This window comes from Dama dama, chromosome 2 (assembly GCF_033118175.1).
Source record: "Dama dama isolate Ldn47 chromosome 2, ASM3311817v1, whole genome shotgun sequence".
In the NCBI taxonomy this organism is placed as follows: domain Eukaryota; kingdom Metazoa; phylum Chordata; class Mammalia; order Artiodactyla; family Cervidae; genus Dama; species Dama dama.
The window spans coordinates 22842719-22865909 of NC_083682.1; the positions used below are offsets into that span (position 1 = coordinate 22842719).

At 39.7% G+C, this 23191-nt stretch overlaps 2 protein-coding genes across 2 annotated transcripts; both read right to left on the reverse strand.

Moving 5' to 3' along the window:
• Positions 1–11108: 11108 nt before the first annotated feature.
• Positions 11109–12062, reverse strand: LOC133066573 (olfactory receptor 8A1-like). Its single transcript, XM_061157786.1, has one exon. It carries the CDS (start codon positions 12036–12038, stop codon positions 11109–11111), a length of 930 nt encoding a protein of 309 aa, XP_061013769.1. The 5' UTR covers positions 12039–12062.
• A 9281-nt stretch (positions 12063–21343) lies between these two features.
• Positions 21344–22306, reverse strand: LOC133068006 (olfactory receptor 8A1-like). Its single transcript, XM_061159105.1, has one exon. The coding sequence runs from the start codon at positions 22301–22303 to the stop codon at positions 21344–21346; it is 960 nt and encodes a 319-aa protein (XP_061015088.1). The 5' UTR covers positions 22304–22306.
• Between the last annotated feature and the right edge of the window lie 885 nt (positions 22307–23191).

A 23191-nucleotide genomic window follows, 5' to 3' on the forward strand; every position in this document is an offset into this window, starting at 1 on the left:
ATAAAAATAAATAAATAAAAGAAACAAACAAACAAACAAACAAAAAAACAAACAACAAAAGAATTTGAAAGGTGTACAGAATACGTTAAGTAAAATGAGCATGTATCAGAAAAACATTGTAAGAATATTTTTATTAAAATGTATGTCAATTAAAAAAAAAAAAAAAAGAACTGCCATATGACCCCACAATCCCACTTCTGGGCATACACACTGAGGAAGCCAGATCTGAAAGAGACACGTGCACCCAATGTTCATCGCAGCACTGTTTATAATAGCCAGGACATGGAAGCAACCTAGATGCCCATCAGCAGACGAAAGGATAAGGAAGCTGTGGTACATATACACCATGGAATATTACACAGCCGTTAAAAAGAATTCATTTGAACCAGTCCTAATGAGATGGATGAAACTGGAGCCCCTTATACAGAGTGAAGTAAGCCAGAAAGATAAAGAACATTACAGCATACTAACTCATATATATGGAATTTAGAAAGATGGTAACGATAACCCTATATGCAAAACAGAAAAAGAGACACAGAAGTACAGAACAGACTTTTGAACTCTGTGGGAGAAGGTGAGGGTGGGATATTTCAAAAGAACAGCATGTATACTATCTATAGTGAAACAGATCACCAGCCCAGGTGGGATGCATGAGACAAGTGCTCGGTCCTGGTGCACTGGGAAGACCCAGAGGAATCGGGTGGAGAGGGAGGTGGGAGGGGGGCTCGGGATGGGGAATATGTGTAAATCTATGGCTGATTCATATGAATGTATGACAAAACCCACTGAAATGTTGTGAAGTAATTAGCCTCCAACTAATAAAAAAAAAAAAAAAAAACAAACAAAAACTCAAAATGGATTAAAGCTCTAAGTACAGGACCAGAAACTATAAAACTCCTAGAGGAAAACACAGCAAAACACTCTCTGATATAAATCACAGCAGGATCCTCTATGACCCACCTCCCAGATTAATGGAAATAAAAGAAAAAATAAACAAATGGGACCTGATTAAACTTAAAAGCTTTTGCAAAATGAAGGAAAGTATAAGCAAGGTGAAAAGACAGCCTTCAGAATGGGAGAAAATAATAGCAGATGAAGCAACTGACAGAATTAATCTCAAAAACATACAAGTAAGTCCGGTAGCTCAATACCAGAAAAATAAATGACCCAGTCAAAAAATGGGCCAAAGAACTCAACAGACATTTCTTCAAAGAAGACATACAGATGGCTAACAAACACTTGAAAAGATGCTCAACATCACTCATTATCAGAGAAACACAAATCAAAACCACGATGAGGTACCATTACACGCCAGCCAGAATGGCTGCTATCAAAAAGTCTACAAACAATAAATGCTGGAGAGGGCATGGAGAAAAGGGAACCCTCTTACACTGTTGGTGGGAATGCAAACTAGTACAGCCACTATGGAGAGCAGTGTGGAGATTTCTTAAAAAACTGAAAATAGAACTGCCATACGACCCAGAAATGCCACTGCTGGGCCTACAACCAAGGAAACCAGATCTGAAAGAGACACATGTACCCCAGTGTTCATCACAACACTGTTTACAATAGCTGGGACATGGAAGCAGCCTAGATGTCCGTCAGCAGATGAATGGGTAAGAGAGTTGTGGTTCAGTTCAGTTCAGTTCAGTCGCTCAGTCGTGTCTGACTCTTTGCAACCTCACGGACTGCAGCACACCAGGCCACCCTGTCCATCACCAATTCCTGGAGTTTACCTAAGCTCATGTCCATTGAGTCGGTGATGCCATCCAACCATCTTATCCTCTGTTGTCCCCTTCTCCTGTCTTCAATCTTTCCCAGCATCAGGGTCTTTTCAAATGAATCAGCTCTTTGCATCAGGTGGCCAAAGTATTGGAGTTTCAGCTTCAGCATCAGTCCTTCCAATGAACACCCAGGACTGATCTCCTTTAGGATGGACTGGTTGGATCTCCTTGCAGCCCAAGGGACTCTCAAGAGTCTTCTCCAACACCACAGTTCAAAAGTTGTACATATACACAATGTAATATTACTCAGCTATTAAAAAGAACACATTTGAATCAGATCTAATGAAGTGGATGAAACTGGAGCCTATTATACAGAGTGAAGTAATTCAGAAAGGAAAACACCAATACAGTATTTAATGCATATATATGCATATACTTAAGAAAGATGGTAATGATGACCCTATACGCGAGACAGCGAAAGAGACACAGATGTAAAGCACAGACTTTAGGACCCTGCAGGAGAAGGCGAGGGTGGGATGATTTGTGAGAGTAGCATTGAAACATGTATATTACCATATGTGAAATAGATGACCAGTCCAAGTTAGATGCATGAAACAGGGCACTCAAAGTCGGTGCACTGGGACAACCCTAAGGGATGGGATGGGGAGGGAGGTGGGAGGGGGTTCAGGATGGGGGACACATGTACACCTATGGCTGATGCATGTCAATGTATGGCAAAAACCACTATAATATTGTAAAGTAATTAGCCTCCAATTAAAATAAATAAATTAGTTAAAAAAAGAAAAGCAGGAGAAAATATGTGCAAATAGAAATATCTGTTTGGTGATATTAGATAAGAATTTTAAAACAGCTTTTTTTATTTACCCAAGGATTTTAATGAAGATGTGAATGTAATGTAAAGAAATATGGAAGGTATAAAAGAGAATTAAAGTATACTTTCAGAGATGAAAAATATGAAGTGAAATTTTTTGGATGGACTTAATAGCAGATTGGACATTGAAGAAGGAAAGTTCAGTGACAGAACAAATTCCATAACATGTAGAACAATCTCAAGTGGTCTCAACACCTGTGTAATTAGAATCCCAGAAGGAAGGGAGGAAACAAAAATACTTGAAGATACAATGGCTAAAATGTACTATATTGGATGGAGATAGAGATAATCAAAGAAGCATAAAATATTGATAATTGTTGAGCTGGGTGTTGGGAATATGACTATTTAGCAAACTATTCTGTTTACTTTGCATATGTTAAATTTCTTTCAAGTTAAAAAGTTGTAACTAAACAGATATTAGATTTAAGACTTTAAATCTTCTGGGAAAAAAGGAAAATTATCATGATGTTGGTACAGGCTATGGGAATTTAGAAGAAGCACAAAAATACCCACTATAAAAGACAAAAGCTGACAGCTGGACTTAAGAATAAAACCTTCTATTCTTTGAAATAGACTGCTGAAGAAGTGAAAAGACAAGACAGACAGGGGAAGATATGTCAAAGTACTTGTATTCAGATCATACGAGAGCTCTGATAAATTCACTAATCAAGAAGACAAATAACTAATTAAAATTGAACTAAAAATTTGGATAGACACTATAAAGAATAATTTAAAATAATCAGGGTACATATGAAAATTTGCTGATTATCATTAGGTATTAGTTAAATGAAATTGAAAACACATTGACAGAACACTTTATATTCACTTAGAGATGTTAATCTGACAATATCAAGTTTGTTGAGAATGCAGGGCAAGTGAACCTCTCATACACTGATGTTGGAAAATGAAATCAGATCGTTTCTTAGAAATTATTGGGCATTCTTTTACAAGTGGTTGACCAGATTTCCCAGCACCACTTGTTAAAGGGGTTATCTTTTTTCCTTTGTATATCCTTGCCTCCTTTGTCAAAGATAAGCTGTCCATAGGTTTGTGGATTTATCTCTGGGCTTTCTATTCTGTTCCATTGATCTATATTTCTGTCTTTGTGCCAGTACCATACTGTCTTGATGACTGTGGCTTTGCAGTATAGTCTGAAGTCAGGCAGGTTGATTCCTCCAGTTCCATTCTTCTTTCTCAAGATTACTTTGGCTATTTGAGGTTTTTTGTATTTCCATACAAATTGTGAAATTATTTGTTCAAGTTCTCTGAAAAATACCATTGGTAGCTTGATAGGGATTGCATTGAATCTATAGATTGCTTTGGGTAGTATAGTAATTTTGACAATATTGATTCTTCCAATCCGTGAACACGGTATATTTCTCCATCTGTTTGTGTCCAGTTTCTAATAAACTGGTCTCAAGCTTGTGCTCAGTTGCTTCAGTCATGTCCGACTCTTTGCGACCCCATGGACTGTAGCCCACCAGGCTCCGCTGTCCTTGGGATTCTCCAGGCAAGAATTCTGGAGTGGGTTGCCATGCCCTCCATCAAGGGATCTTCCTGACCCAGGGATCGAACCAGCATCTCCCAGCATCTCCTGCACTGAAGGCAGATTCTTTACAGGTGAGCCACCTGGGAAGTTTATGATAGACATAAACTGTTCTATCATCAAACAATTCCATTCTTAGATGTTTATTATATAAAATTTATATATTTTAGATATTTGATAAATATATTTAGATATAGTGCCTGATATATTCAGGCAATAAATTACTACTAATCAAAAAGAAATGTATAACTAATACTCACAACAAAATGAAGGAATTCAAAGGTCTGTGTTGAGCAAAACATACCAGACACAAAAAGGTACATACTGTATCCTCTAGTCAGTCATAACTAATCAATTCTTATATTGATAGATAGTATATTGATAGAAAGTAAGTCAGTGGCTGCTTGAGTTCAGGGATAGAGGGGGAGATTCCACACTTTGGACATATGACTTAGCCCCATTTCTTTTATTTGTAAATGGTATATAGATGATCTACAAGATTGTGATTACTGATTGACTTTGAGTATTAATATGCTTCCCTCATTTTTATAAAAAAACATTTTTATTGAGGCATGATTGACATGCACAAAGCTGTACATGATGTATACAATTTTATTCTGGAGAGAAGTATACACCTGTGAAACTCTCACCGTAATCAATGCCAGAAACATGCGCATCATATCTAAACCATTTCCTTTTTCTTCCTCCCTCCCTCCTTCATTCTTTACTGTTATTCTTCTTGTGATAAGATCACTTAAAATAAGATCCACCCTATTAGCAAATTTTAAGTATATGATACAACATTGCCAAGTGGTAGTCGCTCAGTCATATTTGACTCTTTGTGACCCCAGGATCCTCTGTCTATGGGATTTCCAAGGCAAGAATACTGGAGTGGATTGCTCTTCCCTCCTCCAGGGCATCTTCCCAACCCAAGGATCAAACCCAGGTCTCCAGCATTGCAGTATTTACCATCTGAGCCACCAGGGAAGCCCTACAACATTGCCAATTATAGGCAAAAAAAGAACAGGCCCTTTGAGGTTTAGGCAGTATGCACTTCTCAGAGGACACATCTCAGAGAGCACTCTGTATATATTCTTTCTGTCTCTGATGGTATTAAAAATGAACAAGAAGATGAAATATGCACTCACATAGCCTTCTTTTCTTTTAAAGAAACACTAGGCCGCTCGTGTGTGTGAAAGTTGCTGTCTTGTCTGACTCTTTGTGACCCCCTGGACTATACAGTCTGTGAAATTCTCCAGGCCAGAATACTAGAGTGGGTAGCTGTTCCCTTCTCCAGGGGATCTTCTCAACCCAGGGATTGAACCCACATCTCCCACATTGCAGGTGGATTCTTTCCCAGGGAGCCACTAGGGAAGCATAATACCATGCCTTCCTCCAGGGCATCTTCCCAACCTAGGGATCAAACCCAGTTCTCCCACATTGCAAGTGGATTCTTCACCATCTGAGCCACCAGGGAAGCCCCATGCCACTCATAATAAGTGAAAAATGCTGTACTCCAAGAAAGCAGAAATAAAATATGTCTTCAATTTAATATGACTTTCCCACAAAGAATGGTTTTCTGCATATAAATTGAAATTCCCTCTAAAGATTAAGATGCTTTGTAAACTGTAATATGAGGAACACAAACATTGTAACTGTGGGACTTGCCAGCTGGTTAGAGAAGCAGCAGCTATGGACAAACATACAAGCAAGGTCACCTTTCTGCACAGTAGCCATAGTTACCTCCTCAGACTGAGTGAGAGGTGCCTGTCCTTTGCCCTTCTCTGGCTTTCTCCCTCCCCAGGGTGTGGATGGACCCAAGGGGTGTCCACCAGAGTCTGTGCACCTCCTTCTGGACTTTGTTCTCAGCGTTGGGATACAGAATTCCATGCCCGCATACCCTGTACTTGCTGATGGGACTCTTCCTAAGGGCCATTGCCCAAAGGAAGCCCACACAGCTGGCTGTTCACCCCCAGAGCAAAGGATGGCCAGGGAATGGGTGTGTGTCAAGGTACAGATGGATACCTTGTGTGTGGAGTGGGATAGAAGAAAAGGTGTGAAGTGGATAGGGCAAGCTGTGACTGTGAACAGGGCTTCTTTTAGCATTGTCTTCTGGCAGCAGAAGCCCCAAATTTGCATCTTTAACAAGTTTCCAGGTAACGCTCTATCCCAGAGTCCAGCTGTTTATTAATAATTTTGTAAGTATGAGGCCATTTTACATGTGGCAGTGGTCATAATGGCAGCTGTGGGTCTTATCTATTGTGAAGTCATTTTGCAGGCAGCCTCACCCTTTCTCTAGTCATTCAATAAACTACAAGCAAGTCAGTCCCTGTATTCACTGCCTTTCTGCTTAAGAACATTAGAGTTATACCCATTTTTGATAGTAAACCACTGACTGATATGAGACAATACCAAAACTAGCTAGAAATGACAAGACGTCTCTATCAGTCTGGTGCATTATATCAGGCAGCTGAGTCTAAAACATGTATCCTTGCTATTGGATAAAGCAAGAAGAGTGGAGATAAACTTGGTTCCATTGCCACTGTATTAACTGAATGAGGTCTGCAGTAGATGAATCAGCTAATAAAGCAGGACAAAAGAGTTGCAACAACGTGTAATCTGGGGACCAATCATACTGTTTTTTTCTGGAACTGGGGGGTTTCCCAGGGTGGGGGCTTCCAGCACTAAAACTGGTAAAGTGTCTGGTGAACTGGTGAGCTGGTCACTCTGGCATAAAGTTTCATTAGATACAAAAAGAATTTGCCTATACATGTGAAGAAATTAGGGAAGATGAAAGTTGACAGCCTGAGGAACTGATTTCAAGAGGCCTTTGAAATTGGAAGAGTACAATTAGGGCAGGATTTAAAGACTGATATGGGGGAACACCAGTGTAAAGCGAAGGTCATGATGACTGACAGCCAAGAGTGTGGGCTCTGGAGTCACATATACCTGGATTTGAATGCCCATGTCCTTGTTTACCAGCTGTGTGACCTTGAGCAAATTACTACACCATATTCTACAGTGAAATGGGGAAAACAGTGGTACCTGACTGTTGTGAAGTGTAATTTAATAAGGCATACAAAGTGTTTAGAACTGTGTGGTTCAGAGTAGGTGCCCCAAACATGGTAGTGGTTGGCATTATTATGGTGACTAAAAAGTCACATAAAGGGACCAGGTAGAAGTTCTTCATCAGAAATAATTAGACAGGAGTGAAAGAGAGGAGATGACGAAGTCTAGATGAGAAAGCTCCATGTATTACTTCTTGGTTAAAACTCTCAAATTCATCTCTCTCTTCTTTGTGTATTCCCAAGTGCATAGAAGGAGGAACTGGGTTGAGCAATATTTTCTACACAGAAGAACTAAATTATGATAATTTCTAAACTAAATGATTAGAAAAAAACCCTAAATGACTTTAAAACTCAATGATGAAAGTTTAATTTTTAATTGAAATGTAGTTGATTTACAATATTATATTACTTTCAGACATACAGCACAGTCATTCAGTATTTTTTATAGTTACTGCACTTAAAATTACTATAAAGTAATTGGTTTATTTCCCTGTGTGGTAGCATTCATCCTTATTCCTAATTTATTTTATACATTGTATTTGTGAGATTACTCTCCTGGCCTTCATGTCTGTCCCCACCACCCCAACCCATAGCCACTGTTTGCTCTCTGTGAGTCTGTGAAAGTTTAAAGCATATGTTAAATGACAGTAGAGAGTTCAGTTCAGTTAAATTGCTCAGTCGTGTCCGTCTCTGCAACCCCATGGACTGCAGCACTTCAGGTCTCCCTGTCCTTCACCAACTCCTGGAGTTTACTCAAACTCATGTCCATTGAGTTGGTGATGCCATCCAACCATCTCATCCTCTGTCGTCCCCTTCTCCTCTTGTCTTCAATCTTTCCCAGCATCAGGGTTTTTACAAATGAATCAGCTCTTTGCGTCAGGTGGCCAAAGTACTAGAGTTTCAGCTTCAACATCAGTCCTTCCAAAAAACACCCAGGACTGATCTCCTTTAGAATGGACTGGTTGGATCTACTTGCAGTCCAAGGGACTCTCAAGAGTCTTCTCCAACAGTTCAAAAGTATCAATTCCTTGGCACTCAGCTTTCTTTGTAGTCCAACTCTCACATCCATACATGACTACTGGGAAAACAATAGCCTTGACTAGATGAACCTTTGTTGGCAAAGTAATGTCTCTGTTCTTTAATCTGCTATCTAGGTTGGTCATAACTTTCCTTCCAAGGAGTAAGCGTCTTTTAATTACATGGCTGCAATCACCATCTACAGTGATTTTGGAGCCCCCCAAAAATAAAGTTTGCCACTGTTTCCACTGTTTCTCCTTCTATTTCTTATGAAGTGATGGGACCAGATGCCATGATCTTAGTTTTCTGAATGTTGAGCTTTAAGCCAACTTTTTCACTCTCCTCTTTCACTTTCATCAAGAGGCTCTTTAGTTCTTCTTCACTTTGTGCCATAAGGGTGGTGTCATCTGCATATCTTATTGAGGTTATTGATATTTCTCCCAGCAATCTTGATTCCAGCTTGTGCTTCAACCAGCCCAGCATTTCTCATGATGTACCCTGCACATAAGTTAAATAAGCAGGGTGACAATATACAGCCTTGATGTACTCTTTTTCCTATTTGGAACCAGTCTGTTGTTCCATGTTCAGTTCTAACTTTTGTTCCTGACCTGCATACAGATTTCTCAAGAGTCAGGTAAGGTGGTCTGGTATTCCCAACTCTTTCGTAATTTTCCACAGTTTGTTGTGATCCACACAGTCAAAGGCTTTGGCATAGTCAATAAAGTAGAAAAAGATGTTTTCTGGAACTCTCTTGCTTTTTTGATGATCCAGCAGATGTTGGCCCTTTGATCTCTGATTCCTCTGCCTTTTCTAAAACTGACTTGAACATCTAGAAGTTCATGGTGCACTTACTGTTGAAGCCTGTCTTGGAGAATTTTGAGCATTACTTTATTAGCGTGTGAGATGAGTGCAACTGTGCAGTAGTTTGAGCATTCCTTGGCATTGCCTTTCTTTGGGATTGAAATGAAAACTGACCTTTTCCAGTCCTGTGGCCACTGCTGAGTTTTCCAAATTTGCTGGCATATTGAGTCCAGCACTTTTACAGCCTCATCCTTTAGGATTTGAAATAACTCAACTGGAATTCCACCACCTCCACTAGCTTTGTTCATAGTCATGCTTCCTAAGGCCCACTTGACTTCACATTCCAGGATGTCTGGCTCTAGGTGAGTGATCACACCATCATGATTATCTGGGTCGTGAAGATCTTTCTTGTACAGTTCTTCTGTGTATTCTTGTCACCTCTTGTTAATATCTTCTTTTTCTGTTAGGTCCATACCATTTCTGTCCTTTATTGAGCCCATCTTTGCATGAAATGCTCCCTTGGTATCTCTAATTTTCTTGAAGAGATCTCTAGTCTTTCCCATTCTATTGTTTTCCTCTATTTCTCTGCACTGATCACTGAGGAAGGCTTTCTTATCTCTCCTTGCTATTCTTTGGAATTCTGCACTCAAATTCTTTCCTTTTGTCCTTTGCTTTTGGTTTCTCTTCTTTTCATAGTTATTTTTAAGGCCTCCTCAGACAGATATTTTGCTTTCTTGCATTTGTTTTTCTTTGGGATGCTCTTGCTCCCTGTCTCCTACACAGTGTCACAAACCTCCATCCATAGTTCATCAGGCACTCTCAGATCTAGTCCCTTAAATCTATTTCTCACTTCCAATGTATATTCATAAGGGATTTGATTTAGGTCATTTCTGAATGGTCTAGTGGTTTTCCCTACTTTCTTCAACTTAAGTCTGAATTTGGCCATAAGGAATTCATGATCTGAGCCACAGTCATCTCCTGTTCTTATTTTTGCTGACTGTTTAGAGCTTCTCCATCTTGGCTACAAAGAATATAATCAATCTGATTTCGGTGTTGACCATCTAATGATGTTCATGTGTAGAATTGTCTGTTGTGTTGTTGGAAGAAGGTGTTTGCTTTGACCAGTGCATTCTTTTGGCAGAACTCTAATAGCCTTTGCCCTGCTTCATTCTGTACTCTAAGGTCAAATTTGCCTCTTACTCCAGGTATCTCTTGACTTCCTACTTTTGCATTCCAGTCCCCTATAATGAAAAGGACATCTTTTTTGGGTGTTAATTCTAGAAAGTCTTGTAGATCTTCATAGAACAGTTCAACTTCAGCTTCCTCAGCATTACTAGTCGGGGCATAGACTTGGATTACAGTGATATTGAATGGTTTGCCTTGGAAATGAGCAGAGATCATTCTGTCTTTTTTGAGATTGTATCCAAGTACTGCATTTCAGACTCTTCTGTTGACTATGATGGCTACTACATTTCATTTAAGGGATTCTTGCCCACAGTAGTAGATACAATGGTCATCTGAGTTAAATTCACCCATTCCAGTCCATTTTAGTTTGCTGATTCTTAAAATGTCGATGTTCACTCTTGCCATCTCCTGTTTGATCACTTCCAGTTTGCCTTGATTCATGGACCTAACATTCCAGGTTCCTATGCAATATTGCTCTTTACAACATCGGACCTTGCTTCCATCACCAGTCACATCCAAAACTGGGTGTTGTTTTTGCTTTGGCTCCATCTCTTCATTCTTTCTAGAGTTATTTCTCCACTGATCTCCAGAAGCATATTGGGCACCTACCAACCTGGGGAGTTCATCTTTCAGTGGCAGAATAGAGAAAATGTTTCCCAATGAGAGAAAACTTGAACTCAACATCAGCTGGCTTCAAACAGAAATGAGAGGAAAGAGAGGGTGGGAAGAAAGGGGAAGGAGACAGGAGCAGTCACCCAGTCATCCAGAGAAGGGGCTGTTTCCTATCCCAGCTGAGCGAACATTCAGAGGGCTTCCCTCTGGGATTCCAAACAACTTATTTTTAAAACTGAGAAAGAATAATTATAACATTTGACTTAGAACAGTTTTCCTCTCAGAGTTTTCTGCATGGCAGCATTTACCTCCTTATTCCTCAAGCTGTAGATCAGGGGGTTCAGCATGGGGATCACAGTGGTGTAGAACACGGAGGCCACATTCTCCTGGGCCAGGGAGCTGACCATGGAGGGTTTCAGGTACGTGAAGGAAGTTGTTCCATAAAACGTCCCCACAGCTGCAAAGTGGGAGCTGCATGTATTGAAGGCTTTGGCCCTTCCCCCTGTGGTGCTGATGTGAAGGATACTGGACAGGATGAAGGCATAGGAAATTAGGACTGTTAAGCTGGTGACTATGATGTTGAATCCAGCCAAAAAGAAGACTGTCATCTCAACATGGTAGGTGCTAGAGCATGTTAGCTTCATCATGGGGAGGATTTCACAGAAGTAATAATTTATGAGGCGCTCAAAATAGGACTGTTTCAACATGAGGCCAGTCTCTATAGTTGAGCCAATGAAACCCGTGGCATAAACCCCAACCATCAGCAGGGAGCAGACTCCATGAGACATGATGATGTTGTAAAACAAAGGTCTGCAGATGGCAACATAGCGGTCATAGGCCATCACTGTCAGCATGTAACACTCAGCAATGACAAACACCAGGAAGAAGTAGAGCTGGGACATGCACCCTGCATAGGAGATGATGTTCTTCTCGGACACAAAGTTCACCAGCATCTTAGGGGTGATGACAGAGGAGTAGCAGAGATCCACGAAGGACAGGTTGCTGAGGAAATAGTACATGGGGGTGTGAAGGTGAGCATTCAGACAAATCAGTGTTATCACACCCAGGTTCCCTACCATGGTGACAGAGTAGATCCCAAGGAAGAGGCATAAGAGTGGGAGCTGAAGCTCTGGCTGGTCTATCAAACCCTGAAGAATGAACTCTGTCACTGTAGAGTGATTTTCCATAGCCATTCCCCTCTGGTTGGGGGCCCTGTGGGGATGGGAGAGAAGAACTGCATGAAAGGCTGCTTCTTACACTGCTTGGTGAAGCTAGTTTTGAGCATCTAGGGCCAGCTGAGTGATTCTGGGATCCTTTCGGATGAATGACCCCTAATGCTGCTGTTTGTTTTGGGAGGAAGACCAGACCCTGAGTATTTCAAAGGTCATAGAGATGAGAAGAAAAATGGGGCAAGATCCAGAACATGTCTCTGAAATATCCTAGAGCAGTGGGTCTTAAAGTCTAGTCTGTGGACCAGCATTGCTTGCATCACCTGAAGACATTGGAGATGCAGATTCTCAGACCTCACCTCAGACCTACCAAGTCAGGAACTCTGGGATGGGGCCCAGTGATCTGTGTATCATACTGTCTCCAGGTGAGGCTGAGGCAGGTTCAAGTCTGAGAACCTCAATCCTGTAGGTAATAAGTGCTAGCATTCATATTTTGTAGTTGGAGATGTACTTTGCTTCAGAAATGAAATTCCCCTGTCATCAGTGCAAGGCCCAGATATTGACTGAATGTGAACATATGATAGCTTATCTCAAATTGATGCAGTTTTAGGTGATACAGTAGTTACAACAGTATCACTGAGTTATAAGTCAATTTCTGCATCTAAAAATGAAGAAATTAGTGATATCAAGAGCTATGGTGGTTGTAAAAATAATATGGGATAATGCACAGTTAGAGATTTTTTTTTTCAAGAAGTCATCTCCTATTAAAAAAATATGAATTGTCATTAGGTGTCAAAAATTCTTTCTTAGTTTTTTCCTGTACTTCAGGCTCTAAAGCAATCATTCTCAACTCTGTATAATTATAACCAACTGGAACATTTAAAATGTATTGATGGCTGTGTTTGGTCCACAGAAGTTCTCATTTAATCAGTCTGTGGTAAAGCCTTGGTCCTGGCACTTAGTATTGTCTAGAGCAGGAGTCCCCAACCTCTGGGATCTAATGCCTGATGATCTGAGGTGGAGCTGATGTATTAATAATAGCAATAAAGAGCACAATAAATGCAATGCACTTGAATCATCCCCATACCATCCCCACCCCTACCCTGACTCTCATCTGTGGAAAAATTGTCTTTCATGAAACCAGTCCCTGGTGCCAAAATAACTGGGGACTGCTGGTCTAGAGGAAGTACTCAATAGCTCTTCTCACTATTGTTGTTTTTATTTTCAGGTCATAATATCAAGCCATTGTCTCTTTAATGACCAAGTCTTGACATTATAGACATGGCTGTAAGAAAACATGGCTCATCCTTGCAGGATAGGATACCTATAGATGTCCCTTTCCTGATATCTGTATCTATCTATCTATCTATGTTTTAAGCTAAAGCCCTAAGCCTGCACTATTTTCCTTGCTCATTATACAGCTGCTAACTTTTGTGTGCTGCTGTGCTTAGTTGCTCGGTCATGTCCGACTCTTTGCAATCCACTGGACTGTAGCCCGCCAGGCTCCTCTGTTCATGGGATTTTTCAGGCAAGAATACTGGAGTGCATTGCCATTTCCTCCTCTAGGGGATCTTCCCAACCAGGAATGGAACCCGCGTCTCTTGTGTCTTGGGCACTGTAGGTTGATCCTTTTCCTGCTGACCCATTGGGGGAAGACCTCCACTGGTGGCTCAGATGGTAAAGAATCTTCCAGCAGTGCAGGCAACACAGGAGACACAGGTTCCATCCTTGGTCAGGAAGATCCCCTGGAGGAGGACGTGGCAACTCACTCCAGTATTCTTGCCTGAAAAGTCAAAAGGATAGAGGAACGTGGTGGGCTACAGTCCATGGGGATGCAAAGAGTTGGATACGACTAAGTGACTATCACTTTCAGCTTTTGTGTAATGCTCATCAAAGGTCAATATCATTAACTCCTCTGAAAAGTTTTGAGTTGAAAGACAAATGCGTTTAGCATAGAATTTTCATTCCTCTCTCATATTGAGAAAACTGAAGTGCCAGACACAAAGTGACTCTTCCGACACCTCCTAATAACCAAGGACTGGGAACTGAAAGTGCTTTTTTTTTTCTTTTGTGTTTACTGAATATTTATTCTTCTGATTTTATTATTTTTCTTTCAAATGCTAAATAATATTTTTAGGCAGAAGTGCTTTCTTTGATCATAAGCTCTTCCCTTGGCCCAAGCGTGTAGCCTTACAATCTGCACACTTACAGTTCTAAAAAATGTTGTGGTTGAACTTGCTTTATTCTTGATGTCTTAGATTGTGCACAGCATATAAAAAAGAGGAATGTTGTATTATTTTCCTGTTCTCTAAGAAACAGAAGCTCTAAAAGTTAAATAAGTTATAGACACAGAACTGGGTCTAAAACCCAGGACGTCTGACTATCAGTCTGCTTTTGTTTTCAGTAAACTGTGTTGCTTTGCTGTAGGTTGTCTTGTGTGTAGCACTTTGTTATTATTTAGCAATCTTAATTTATTGAATTTTTGGACACAAATGATAAATTTTACTGTCAATTTCTGATATATTTTAAAAAATTACCAAGGCAGTACATGTACATTGTACGAAATCAGAAATACAAATAAACAAAAATACAGTGTCATTTTCCTGCTCTTTGGAGAATAATAATAGTCTAGACTATTTTTTATATTTTTTCAATACATACATGTACCTATGTGTGTCAGCACATGTGTATTAAAAAAATGTCATAGCCTACTTTTTTAACTGCAGCACTTTAAAATATGTTGTGTTGTTTGACTCCTGTAATAATAATAATAATAACTCTGACACTATATTTCTTATCTAGGGGTAAGAATCTTTAAATCCTAAGGATATGGTGTGAAGACAAGAAAACCTGCATTTACATTTTAAGTTATTGTTTAAATTGTTAACTTCATAATAACTAATGAAGAGAGAGTATTAAGATAGCTAAGACTTTTGAATATCATTTCCATTTATTACTAAGCAGAAAAAGTTCCTCTAGGTAGCAACAATAGATTAAAATATCTTAACATATTCTCTTCTACTCAATTTCCACCTCTGAAAACAATAAAAATCATATTAAGAGAAAATCCATCTGGAATATACCATTACCAGGAATCAAAGTGCTTTACAGGGCAGTACAGAGTGAATGTCATTTACTTAGTGAAGTGCTGATGGGAAAATCCTAGACAGCATTGACTTAGTTATTGATTCTCATAATCACCTAATAATATAAAATAGGAAAACATGACCCCATATTTGATATCAGTCACTACAGTTACTACCTCCAGTTCTACCAGGCCATCAGAGGCTCAGGATTGTTGCCCATAAGAACACAGCACGTGAAGAAAAACCATTTAGAGATGAAGAGAAACAGAGTTGCAACTAGACTACATTAGAAACAGAAGTTTATGGAAGAAATATATGCCTCATACAATTGCCTTAAGTCATAATTAAGTACCTGTGCTGAGGAAAAATGGATCAGAGTCCTCTGAAAATTATAGAGGATGCCTTGGTTTCAACAGTTGGCAAGTAAATATCAGAAAATTAGAGGACCATTTGGATTTACATCTAGTCCTAAATTTACTCAAAGGGACCAGCACTGTCATGAAAAATGGGTCCCTGAGCTTAGGAGACTTGGGGTTCTTTTTATATATATATAAAGAGAAGAAACAGGAAGTGCCATCTATATGCATGCGTAGGACTTCTCCTGGGAGGCAGTCACTTCAGAGACTGGAGACCTTAGTAAAGGAGCAATTAGTCTTGGTTTGCACCTGTGCCAGGAATCATGGTTTTTTTTTTTTTTTTTTTTTTTTGTCTCCCAGGTGTGTTAATTTTCCTTCTATTGGGAGGGTCATCTTTCTGCTTGGGAAACTATAGTCTAATGCTTCCTTTAAAATATTATACATCCAACAACTCTATCATCATCATCCCACTACCAGAACCCACACTACACCGCCACCACAACCACCTCTGTTGTTACCATCATTGCCATTATCAATCACGACCATTAAGCTTGTCACACATCATTAGTTATTCATCATGAAGCATAATCAATAGACTTAAAATGTTTATTTTAAAGGGTTTAATACAGACTCAAGGTTTTTTTTTTAATAAAACACACTGTATAATTTCAGTAAAGGAATATGAATTTATAAGGAATGCCAAATTTGTCACCCCACTGCTGCACCTGTAGACCAACGGTGTTAGAATGGCAGGAGTTGAGATGCATAAGTAGGTAGACATAAGAACTCTTCACTCATATGTTATCTTTCATAACAGAAATACGTTTATAAGAATATGCAGTTGTCAAGAATACATTCAGGAATATATCATTTATGAAAATGTTGCTAATGATGATTTTCAAATTAGACTTTTCCTCTTAAGATAATTGTAGATTCTCATGTAGATTGAGAAATAATATAGAGGGATCCTGTGTACACTTTGTGCAGTTTTCTGCAATGGTAACATTTTCCAAATTATCATATGTGGAATACCACACATTGCCATAGACAATCCACTGATCTTATTATGATTTCCTCAGTTTTATTTATAATCGTTTCTTGGTGTGTACATTTACTTCACTGCAAATATTTTACATGCACAAATTTGAGTATCCACCACCACAGTTCATATAAAAACACATCACCTTCATTTTTTAATTTTAAAATAACTTGGTTTCTTATTATCTTCTAAAGATGATTGGTTATTTTTTTGGGTAGTATCTTTAAAATCTCACTAATTTAATCATATCTTATGTGTTTCAGCCCATTGAAATTATTATTTTTTTCCATTGAAATTATTATCCTTATGTTGATCAAAATTTTCAGCCTTTGTCCTGTGGAATTCTTTTCAGTTTTTCTCTTAAGTCTTTTGGACACAGTACAGTTAGTCTCTAATATTAATTACTAGCTGATATGACAAATGTTCTGAACTTCTTTCATAAATTTCAGACTAGAAATCAACCATTTCTCCAAGAAACTTGGTTACTTTTAGTCCTGATGTGGTATTTCAAGGGCTTTCCAGGTGGCACAGTGGTAAAGAATACACCTGCAATTCAGGAGACACAAGAGACACAGGTTTGACCTCTGGCTTGGGAAAATTCCCTGGAGGAGGAAATGGCAAGCCACTCCAGTATTCTTGCCTGGGAAATCCCATGGACAGAGGGGCCTGGTGGGCTAGAGCCCATGGGGCAGCAGAGTCTGGCACTACTGGGCAACTGAGCATGCAGGCATGCAGTGGTGTTTCAAGGCTACAAATTAGACACTAAATGGATTTATTGCTTCTGGGTTAGTTATTGTTTATAGGTCTTTCAACAAGAACTCAAAAGTTTGTACTGTGTGGTTCTCAATAATTTTTTGAGGATATGTTCTGATATTGATTCTACAGCAGTTTTCTTAGGTGTGATGTTTCTTTTCAATATGTCCTTCAAATATCCATCTCCATCTCTTTCTCTATATCTGTATGTATCTCTATTTAAAACTGGGAAAATTTTCCTTGAATTATAGTTTTCATTGTTTGTTCTGTCCCTTGCTTTACTTTTCTTCTTTGTGACTTCTACTCACCAAAGATTAGATCTTTGCCTGGTATTCACATTTGTTTCTTCCCATAAATTTCTTCATTTCTTTCTTTTTCTTTTAATCCCCCCTTTCCACCTTCTGGTTCTCCTAAAGTATCATCTGTTGTGTTTATTGGCTCTTCTATGACTTCTAATTCAATTTAATTTCCTAAATTATTTTTCCTTTTATTTCTAGTAATTTCTTGAGTTATTGTACAATTATTGCATTTTTCTGAGTTTTGTTATTCTTTCACACCTTGTATCATTTTTGAAATATGTCTTAACTCATTTTTGTAGAATGTAATAATATTCTTTCACTTGTGGGTGTGTGCTATGGACTGAATTGTGTTCTTTCCATAAGCCATCCGCCACAAGCAATTAAAAACTGGAAGATACATATAAAATAAGTGCTTTCAGACATTGGACAACATTGATGCTGAATTATGACACAAGACAGAAGAGGAACAAGTGACAGGAGCTTTATATTTATCCTATTTGTCTGGGGACACTTTCTAGATCATGGCCCAAAGAAGGTATATGAAAACAAAGGACAACATTTTTGATGAGTTGAGAAGAGTGGAGCAAAATGTTGGGAGGTGGAAGTAGTTGGAATGGGCGGTGAAACATAGGAAGTCACAGGGAAAGAAGGGCAGAAATGAGTTCTTGTGTCTTTGCCTGAGTTTTGTCTAGGCCACGTGTTTCTAAGATAGATCTCCATAAAGTTGGGCAAAGAATAAATACCTGGAAACTTTAAGCTAATAAGTGATTATCAGAGTTACACAGGTCTGGAAACCCTGAATATTCATTGAAAGGACTGATGCTGAAGCTGAAGCTCCAATAGTTTGGCCACGTGATGTGAAGACCCAACACATTGGAAAAGATCTTGATGCTGGGAAAGGTTGAGGGCAGTAGGAGAAGAGGGTGACAGAGAATGAGTTTGTTGGGTGGCATCCCCGACTCAATGGACATGAGTTTGAGCAAACTCTTGGAGATACTGATGGACAGGGAAGCCTGGCATGCTGCAGTCCATGGGGTTGCAAAGAATCAGACAAGACTTACTGACTAACAATAAGCCAGTAAGGAGATTAACTTTAAAACCTGTAGCATTCCCTAGAGTGCTCAGAAGTTTTATATCTTAACATTAGTGCTAAATTTGTTCTAGAATAAAAGCTATATTTGATATGTACTAACAAAACTTAAATATTAAGCCTCAGAAACATCAAGACACTCAAGTAGCTTAACTGGCTGCCAAAATAAAGACATTTTAAAGAAACAAAAAACAGTTAAGAAAGTCAACAAATCTGCAGCATCATATCAAAAATCATTATATATTCAGATAAACAGGAAAATGTGTAAGAAAAGCAGGAAAAAGAAGTGCTGTTTTCATTTCAGCAGGAAGATGGTGCAGGGGCATAAGGTTCAAAACAGATTATTATAACACAACATTCCAGTCTGGGGTGCCCTCCTCCCCATGAAAAATAGGTAGAGTAGACACTTTGGAATGGCTCTCTCAATATCCATTCTACCCTCCTTCTAGTCAGGTTAAAAAGCTGAAAATTCCATATTCCAAATTGCATTGTAGCTATAGTCATGGATGTGAATTTTCCTGTTGTTTGGTTGCTAAGTCATGTCTGATTCTTGGTGACCCCATGGACTGCTGCACGCCAGGAGCAAATCTCCTGGAATTTGCTCAAACTCACGTCCATTGAGTCAGTGATGTTATCCAACCAACTCGTCCTCTGTCGTCCCCTTCTCCTCCTGCCCTCAATCTTTCCTGGCATCAGTGAGTAGGCTCTTCACATCAGGTGGCCAAAGTGAATTAGTTCTCACTAATGAAATGTTTTTTGTATGAAATTTTAAGGGTGGGAGTGAGGAGGATCTCACTTTTTAGTGTATATCATAATCAACAGGAGATCTATTAAAATATAGATTGCTGGGGCCCACCCAGTAATTCTGTAGGTGGGGAGCAGGAACCTCAAGTTTGTGTCTGTAACAAATTGCCAGGTGATGTTCAATCCCTGGGTTCAGTTACTGTTTATTGATTTTGTGAGTATGACGGCCACTTGTCAGGGTGGCACTGATCACAGTGGAAGCTGGAGCTTCTTGACGAGTAGATCACATCTGCTGTGAAGTCACTTTGAGGGGCATCCTCACCCTTTCTGTAGTCATTCAAAAAAACTTACCAAGTCATTTCCTCTGTTAATGCCATTTCTGCTTGAGAAAACTAGAGTTATTCTAGTTTCCCATAATAAACCACTGATATAAACAATAGAATACCAAAACTAGCTAGAAATGACAAGAAGATATCTACACTGTACAAGGTGTTTGCATTATATCAGGCTGCTGAGTCTAAGATATGTATCCTTGATATTGGCATAAAGCAAGGGGAGTGGGGAGAAACTTTGTCTCATTGCCACTGGATTTACTGGGTGAGGTTGGTGGTAGATCTCTGAGTTAATTAAGCAGGACAAGAGGGCTTGCAGCAATGGATAATCTGGGTGACCAACCATCTTGGTTTGTGTGGGACCAAGGGATTTTCCAGGGTGTGGGCTTCCAGTGCTAAAAGTGGTGAAGTGCCAGGCAAACCAGAGTGTCACTCCAGTGTAATCTTCCCTTAGTTCTACCAAAGAAGCTGTCTACAAATAGGAAGGGGCTAGGGCAGATGACCAAAGGTGGGGATCTGAGGAACTGGTTTTAGGAGGCATGTGAAATTGAAAGGGCAGGCTGTTCAGAAGGCGATGTGCCAGCCTAAAGCAAAGGGAACTTTTGAGAGCTAAGAGTGTGAGTTCTGAAGTCACTTAGACTTGGCTTTGAATCTCAGTGTCTTTAACAGCTGTGTGATCTTGAGAAAGTTACTAAACCAAGTTTCCACTTTCCACAATGACATGGGGAAAACAATACACCAAACTGTTGTGAGGTATAATTGAAATAATGCATATAAACCTTTTAGAAGAGTTGCTTAGCTCAGAGTAAGCCTCCCCAAACATGTTGGTGGCTGGCATTACTATTATTGTTACTAAGAAAGTCACATAAAGGAATCAAGTACAAGTCCTTTGGTAGAGATCAGGAGAAAGGAGTGAGAGATTGGAGAGGAGGAAGTCTAGATGAGAAATGCTCTGGGCATCACTTGTTGGTGACTTTCAATCCACCTCTCTTTGCCTTGTGTACTCCCAAGTGCAAAAAGGAGGAACTAAATTGAGTAATATTTTCTACATAGAAGATAATAAAAAAGTGGTTGACTTTCAAACTCAATGCTTAAAGTTTACTTTTTATTTAAGTATGGCTGGTTTACAATATTAAATTAGTTTCAGATGTACAACGAAGTGATTCAATATTTTTATACTTTATTGCATTTAAAGTTACTGTAAACTAATGGCTATGTTTCCCTGTGCTGTACTATACATCCTTGTTACCTATTCATTTCATACGTAGCGGTTGGTGTCTTTTAATCCCCTACCCTTATCTTGCCTTCCTTCCTTTCCTCTCTGTGGTAGTAATCACTGGTTTGTTCTCTATATCTGTGAGCCTATGAAAGTCTAAAATTTGTGTTAAATTACAATAGAGATAATAGAGTTTACCAAAGGGACAGAAGAAGGATAATAGACCCCAAATAATAAAAAAAAGAACTTGATATCAGCTAGCTTCATATAGAAATGAGGTAAAGAATGAGGAGGGGGCAAAGGAAGAGGGAAAGAGGCAGGTGCAGTCACCCAGCCATGCAGAGAAGGGAGGATTTCCCATCCCGGGTGGGGAGCATTCAGGGGCTTCCCTCTGGGATCCCAAACAACTTATTTTTAAAATTGAAAAAGGGTAATAGCATTTGTATCAGAACATTTTTCTCTCAGAGTTTTCTGCATGGCAGCCTTCACCTCCTTATTCCTCAAGCTGTAGATCAGGGGGTTCAGCATGGGGATCACTGTGGTGTAGAACACGGAGGCCACGTTCTCCTGGGCCAGGGAACTGGCCGTGGAGGGTTTCAAGTACATGAAGGCAGTTGTTCCATAGAAAATCCCCACGGCTGCAAAGTGTGAGCTGCACGTGCTGAAGGCTTTGGCCCTTCCCCCTGTGGTGCTGATGTGAAGGATACTGGACAGGATGAAGGCATAGGAAATTAGGACTGTTAAGCTGGTGACTATAATGTCGAATCCAGCCAGAACAAAGACTGTCATCTCAGTGTCATAGGTGCTAGAGCAAGAGAGCGTCATGAGGGGGAGGATGTCACAGAAGTAATGACTGATAAGGAAATCACAATAGGACAGTTTCAACATGAGGCCAGTCTCTATGGTTGAACCAATGAATCCTATGGCATAGACCCCAGCCACTAGCAGGGAGCAGACTTGATGAGACATGATGATGTTATAAAACAAAGGTCTGCAGATGGCAACATAGCGGTCATAGGCCATCACTGTCAGCATGTAACACTCAGCAATGACAAACACCAGGAAGAAGTAGAGCTGGGACATGCACCCAGCATAGGAGATGATGTTCTTCTCTGACACAAAGTTCACCAGCATCTTAGGGGTGATGACAGAGGAGTAGCAGACATCCACGAAGGACAGGTTGCTGAGGAAATAGTACATGGGGGTGTGAAGCTGAGCGTTTAGACAAATCAGGGTTATCATGCCCAAGTTCCCTACCATGGTGACCAAGTAGATCCCAAGGAAGAGGAAGAAGAAGGGGAGCTGGAGCTCTGGTCGATTTGTTAAACCTCCAAGAATGAAGTCTGTCACTGTGGAGTGATTTTCTGCAACCATTCTCCTCTGGTTAGGTGTCCTGTGGGGACAGAAACGAAGATCTCTGTGAAAGCCCACATCATACTTTGTTTGATCAAGCTAGTTTGTGCATCTCAGGCCAGCTGAGTGATCCTGGGATCCTTCCTGATGAATGCTCCTTTATCCTGCTGGTTTTTTTTGGGGGGGGAAGGAAGACCAGACGCTAGGTATCTCAAAGATCATGGAGATGAGAGGAAAAGGGGGCAAGATCTAGAACTTTTGCAACATTCATGTTTCTGAAATATCTTAGAGTAGTGAGTTTTAAAGTCTAGTCCCTGGGCCAGCATCATTGGCGTCACTTGAAGACATCAGATATGCAGATTCTCAGGCCTCACCCCAGACCTACCAAGGTAGGAACTCTGGGATGGGACGCAGTGATTTGTGTATCATACTGTCTCCAGGAAAGGCTGATGCAGGCTCAAACCTGAAAACTTCAATCCTGTAGGTAATAAGCATAGAATTCATATTTTCTAGTTGGAGATGTATTTGCTTCAGAAATGAAATTTCCCTGTGGTATGCAAGTCTTAAGTATTCATTTATTTTGAACATATGAATACTTATCTCAAATTGATGCAATACTAGGGTGAAATGGTTACTATATCTGTATCTTTTAGTTACAGGTCAATTTCTGTAACTGAAAGATGAAGATATTAATAATAGTGATACTAATTCCAAAGTTGATTGTAAAAGTAGTATGGGATATCGCATAGTTAGAAATATTTTTTCAAGAAGTTAGCTCCTATAAAAATGTGAGTTGTCATTGTGTGTCTGGAATTTGTTCTTAGATTTTTATGATATCGTGCCCAAGGCAATTGTTCTCAACATTTCTTGTATTTATAATCACCTGGAGCATTTAAAAAGTATTGATGG